Genomic DNA, 4,455 nt, shown 5'->3' with positions numbered 1-4,455 from the left:
GGTCATGTTTGGTCATGTTGGGTCATGTTGGTCATGTTGGGTCATGTTGGCCCAGTGGTTTGGTCAAAGATGAACCGGGTCAGACCTTCACAGTTCAATATTTTAGACCAGAAGTTGGTCAAGTTGGACCTGACTGCACCTCTGCTTTCACTTTAAATATAAGACGGTAAAACATCTCGTTAGACGATGTTTAACTCAGTCAGTTTGTTAAAAATTTTAGTTAGACGGTAAGTTTTAGGTTCTGAAAAACTTTAATTAGTTGGTGCCAGCTAGCTGATGCTATTAGCTGTTAGCTCATCTAGCACCAACCAAAGTGGTAGTTATCTAACAACTTATATTTTGACTTTTTCTTATTAAATTATTTTCTTTAGTAGCCCGAATTCTACAAATTGATCATTTTGATCCATTTTTGGGTAAAATCAAACAAACAACTAACCTCGGTTCATTGAGTCAGTACGACGGAGCTTTAGGGCCACGCTAAAGAGAATAAAGTCATAATATTACCAGTATAAAGTCATAATATTACCAGTATAAAATCATAATATAATGAGAACTCTGACACAACAACTCAGTCTTACAACTGTTGTAAAATGATGAATGTTGACGTCTGCAGTACAACAGCAGGGGCCCAACGCACTATGGCACATGTATTCTTATGATAACTGAAGCCGCATGGCGTTGCATTTGATGGCTGCTCTGACGGGTTTAGTCGTCACATAATTTGGATGGAGGCATATTTCACTAACGGTGACCCAAAAGTGATCGCGGACTATTTCATCAACACAGTGACTCACAGTGGAGGATGTTCACAGCAGGTGCGAGTCGACCTAGGACGTGTTACAAGGTTATTCTTGTAATACTACAACTTTATTCCCGTAATACTACGATTTTATTCCCGTAATACTACGTACGACTTTATTTTAATATTTCAATGTTATTCTCATAATATTACAACTTTATTCTTGTAATAACTATGAATTTGTTCTCGTAAAACTATGACTTTATTCTTGTAATATTACGACTTTATTCTTGTAATATTATGACTTTATTCTCGTAATATTTTGATGTTACTCTCTTAATACTATGACTTTATCCTTGTAATATTTCAACTCATTCTCGCAATGTTTCAACTTTATCCTTGTAATACTACAACTTTAACCTCATAATATTTCGACTTTATTCTCATAACATTATGACTTTATTTTCATAATTTACAATTTTAGTCTTGTAATACTACAACTTTATTCACGTAATATTTTGACGTTACTCTTGTAATACTATGACTTTATTTTCATAATATTTCAACTTTATTCTCGTAATAAGCACTTTGGTTGGCCTCGTTGCTGTTTTAAGTGCTCTATCAAAAAATTGGTATGGTATGGTAATATTATGACTTTATTCTCGTAATACTATGACTTTATTTTCGTATTATTTCAACTTTATTCTCATAATATTATGAGTTTTTTCTCAAAATACTACAACCTTATTCCTATAATATTTCGACTTTATTCTCTTACGACTTTAATCTCATAATATTACGACTTTATTCTCTTAATACTATGACTTTATCCTCGTAATATTCCGACTCTATTCTTATAATAATTCTCATCGTATACATTTTATTGTTGTCCCTAACTGGGACCCTGTGTACATAATTTCACTCCACCACATGTACCACATGTGGTGCAAATGACAATAAAGAATCTCTGACTCTGATATTTCAACTTTATTCTCTTACGACTTTATTCTTATAATTTTATTAATTTTTTCTCATAATATTATGACTTTATTCTCGTAATATTATGACTTTATTCTCATAATTTTATTAATTTTTTTCTCGTAATATTAAGACTTTATTCTCTAATATTTTGACTTTATTCTAATAATTTTAATACTTTTTTTCTCGTAATGTATTTCTTTTTTCATAGCGTGGTCCTAATACTCCGTCGTAGGTCAGAGGGCCGACCTGCAGGGTTAAAACCACTCAGGCTCGGCTCGGTCCAAATGTGACCCACCTCTGGTTCCCACTAATTTTAGTTTTTAACCCGGCAGTTTTTACAGTGTAAAGAAAAACAACAAACAAACAAACAAAAAGTCTCATAGAAGATAGTTTAAAACAGCAATAAGTAAACTTGACTAACCTGAAGGACTGAAGGAAACACCAGTTTTACAATTATAAAAGACAAATAAAAAATACACAAATTCATAAATCTGAACATGGGTAACTAAAAAATGAGAGAGAGAATCTATTTGACCACTTTTACTATAAAAATGATTCTTAATGTTACTGGGAGTCACGGTGGTCCCTGGACGTAAACAAGTTGTTTCTGCTCCAGTTTTTTATAAAAAGAAAGAAATAAACTTCTTCCTGTGCGGGTTTTAATCTTCATGACTCACAGCTTTGTGACAATAAAACCTTCATTCTGTTACGCAGTCCGACGTTCATTAGCCGCCTCCTGAGCAGTTATTCATGTAAAAAAATAAAAGTTTAGTTTGGAAAATAAATGGCAGCTCTGTTGGATCAGCTGCTTGTGGGCGTTTTCTTACAAAAGATTTGTGTTTGGCGCTCGTAAAATCACAAAGTGTTTCTGTTTAACGGACGTCATGAGGCTGCATGAAATCTAAATAAAGTTTTCTCTAAATGGAGCATTTTTAAAACTGACCCTGGGTTTTCAAAATAAAACTGAACATTATCAGCAAATCCAACATTTTTCAGTCAGGTCATCTGGACAGTTTCTTTTTTTTTGTGCTGAAACGTTTCGCCTTTGGTCCGGAAGGCTTCATCTGTCAAGGAAACACAACAAAACTGATTGGAGTAAGCTGTTGGGGAAGAATCACTTTTGTTGTGTGTTTCCTTGACTGATGAAGCCTTCTGGATCGAAGGCGAAACGTTTGGATTGTATACCTGGATTATTGAGCATGGACTTTGTTATTATCAGCAAATACTAACTGAAAATAAATTGAAATGTTGCAGATAAATGTAAATGTCTACTAATGCAGCTAGCGTTGCTTCTTGTCCAACACGTGTTATAACCGTGTAATAAAGTTTTTTTTCAGCTCGCTGCGTGCTCACAAACACAACGTGCTACAATAAAACTTCCCATCAACAACCGAAGAAGTAAAGTTTCAGTTAAATCCAGTGAGCATTGCAGGAAAGTCTGAAACATTCTGCTGAGTCACTGGTTGTCATGGTGATTCCCGCCTTATCATGAGGAGTAGAAGAGGAGGCGGAGCTAACAGTAGTGTGCTGTCAAAAACACCTCAAAGCAACAAAAACGTTAAAAAAAAGTTTCAGTAACACGCCTGAACCTGCAGGGATTAAACAAATTAAAGACGCCTGTGTCCCTAACGAGTCTTTGTCCTCGGGTCCAGATCTCAGACATCCAGGTGAACGGTCAGTCAGACGACATGACGGCCAAAGAGAAGCTGCTGCTGTGGTCTCAGAGGACGGTGGAGGGACACCCGGGTCTGCGCTGCGACAACTTCACCACCAGCTGGAGGGACGGCAAGCTCTTCAATGCCATCATCCACAGGCACAGGTGAGACATGGACACAAGGGGGACGGAGACAGGTGAGACACAAGTTTTAGTTCCATGATTAGGTCACAGAGACAAGTCCATCTGGCTTCTAGACATTTATGTCCCCAGCTGATTTGTCCACACCCATGAAGACGTGTCTTCAACAACAAAGTCAGCATCAAGGGATCAGGGAGACACAGAATGTCTCATGCTCATGAGATGTCCCTTCAAACACATTGGACATCCTGCTTGAACTTGTTGGACTTGTCTCTCAGACCATCTATCATGTCTCCGTCCAGCCATGAGGCTGATGTCTCCTACCTACTGCGTCTCAGTAATGAGACGCAGCTCGAGCCTCGCTGGGTGTCTCCCAAGACGTTTCAACCCCTCGTGTCCCCTCAGACTGTCCACAAATCACCAGGGGACGGGGACGGCGTCTCAGACAGAGTTTAGCTTGTGGTAAAGTCTGCAGAGCCGAGGCTGAGACAGGAAACGTCTCTTGAAAATCTGAGACTTTTTTCCAAATAAAATGTCTTTTTTCACTAAAAACTAGTCCGACCCGCCTGGACCTGGTTCCTGGGACCTGGACCTGGTTCTTGGGACCCTGCAGGACTTTAATATTTGATGTGTCCATTTGAAGACTTTTTATTTCTGCAGGCTAAAGACAGGAATGTTGGCTAATTGGGACATAACATGGACATTAAGGACATGAAGACAAATGTCCACATGTCTCGTCCACTTTATTTATTATTAAAACAAATAAAATCTGAAACGTTTTGAAGTTTCAAAATAAAATGAAAAATTTCTCCATGAAAACAGACGACACACAAAAACCATAAATCTGTAAAAAACTGACTTAGAACCAGAACCTTCAGGGCTGCTAACAGAACCAGAACCAGAACCTTCAGGGCTGCTAACAGAACCAGAACCTTCAGGG

At 37.7% G+C, this 4,455-nt stretch overlaps 1 protein-coding gene across 1 annotated transcript in view; it reads left to right on the top strand.

Annotated features, from left to right (window-relative positions):
- LOC119425631 (plectin) overlaps window positions 1–4,455 on the top strand; it is a gene marked incomplete in the record, with an annotated part of 54,639 nt that overhangs the window by 19,642 nt on the left and 30,542 nt on the right. Inside the window, 1 exon segment of the mRNA XM_037693165.1 lies at window positions 3,373–3,539. Within this exon segment, the coding sequence (XP_037549093.1) occupies window positions 3,373–3,539 (167 nt within the window).

Source organism: Nematolebias whitei, chromosome 19 (genome assembly GCF_014905685.2).
Source record: "Nematolebias whitei isolate Nwh7 chromosome 19, NemWhi1, whole genome shotgun sequence".
Classification (NCBI taxonomy): domain Eukaryota; kingdom Metazoa; phylum Chordata; class Actinopteri; order Cyprinodontiformes; family Rivulidae; genus Nematolebias; species Nematolebias whitei.
The sequence above is the reverse complement of the archived record's forward strand: the minus strand, read 5'-3'. Positions and strand labels throughout refer to the sequence as shown.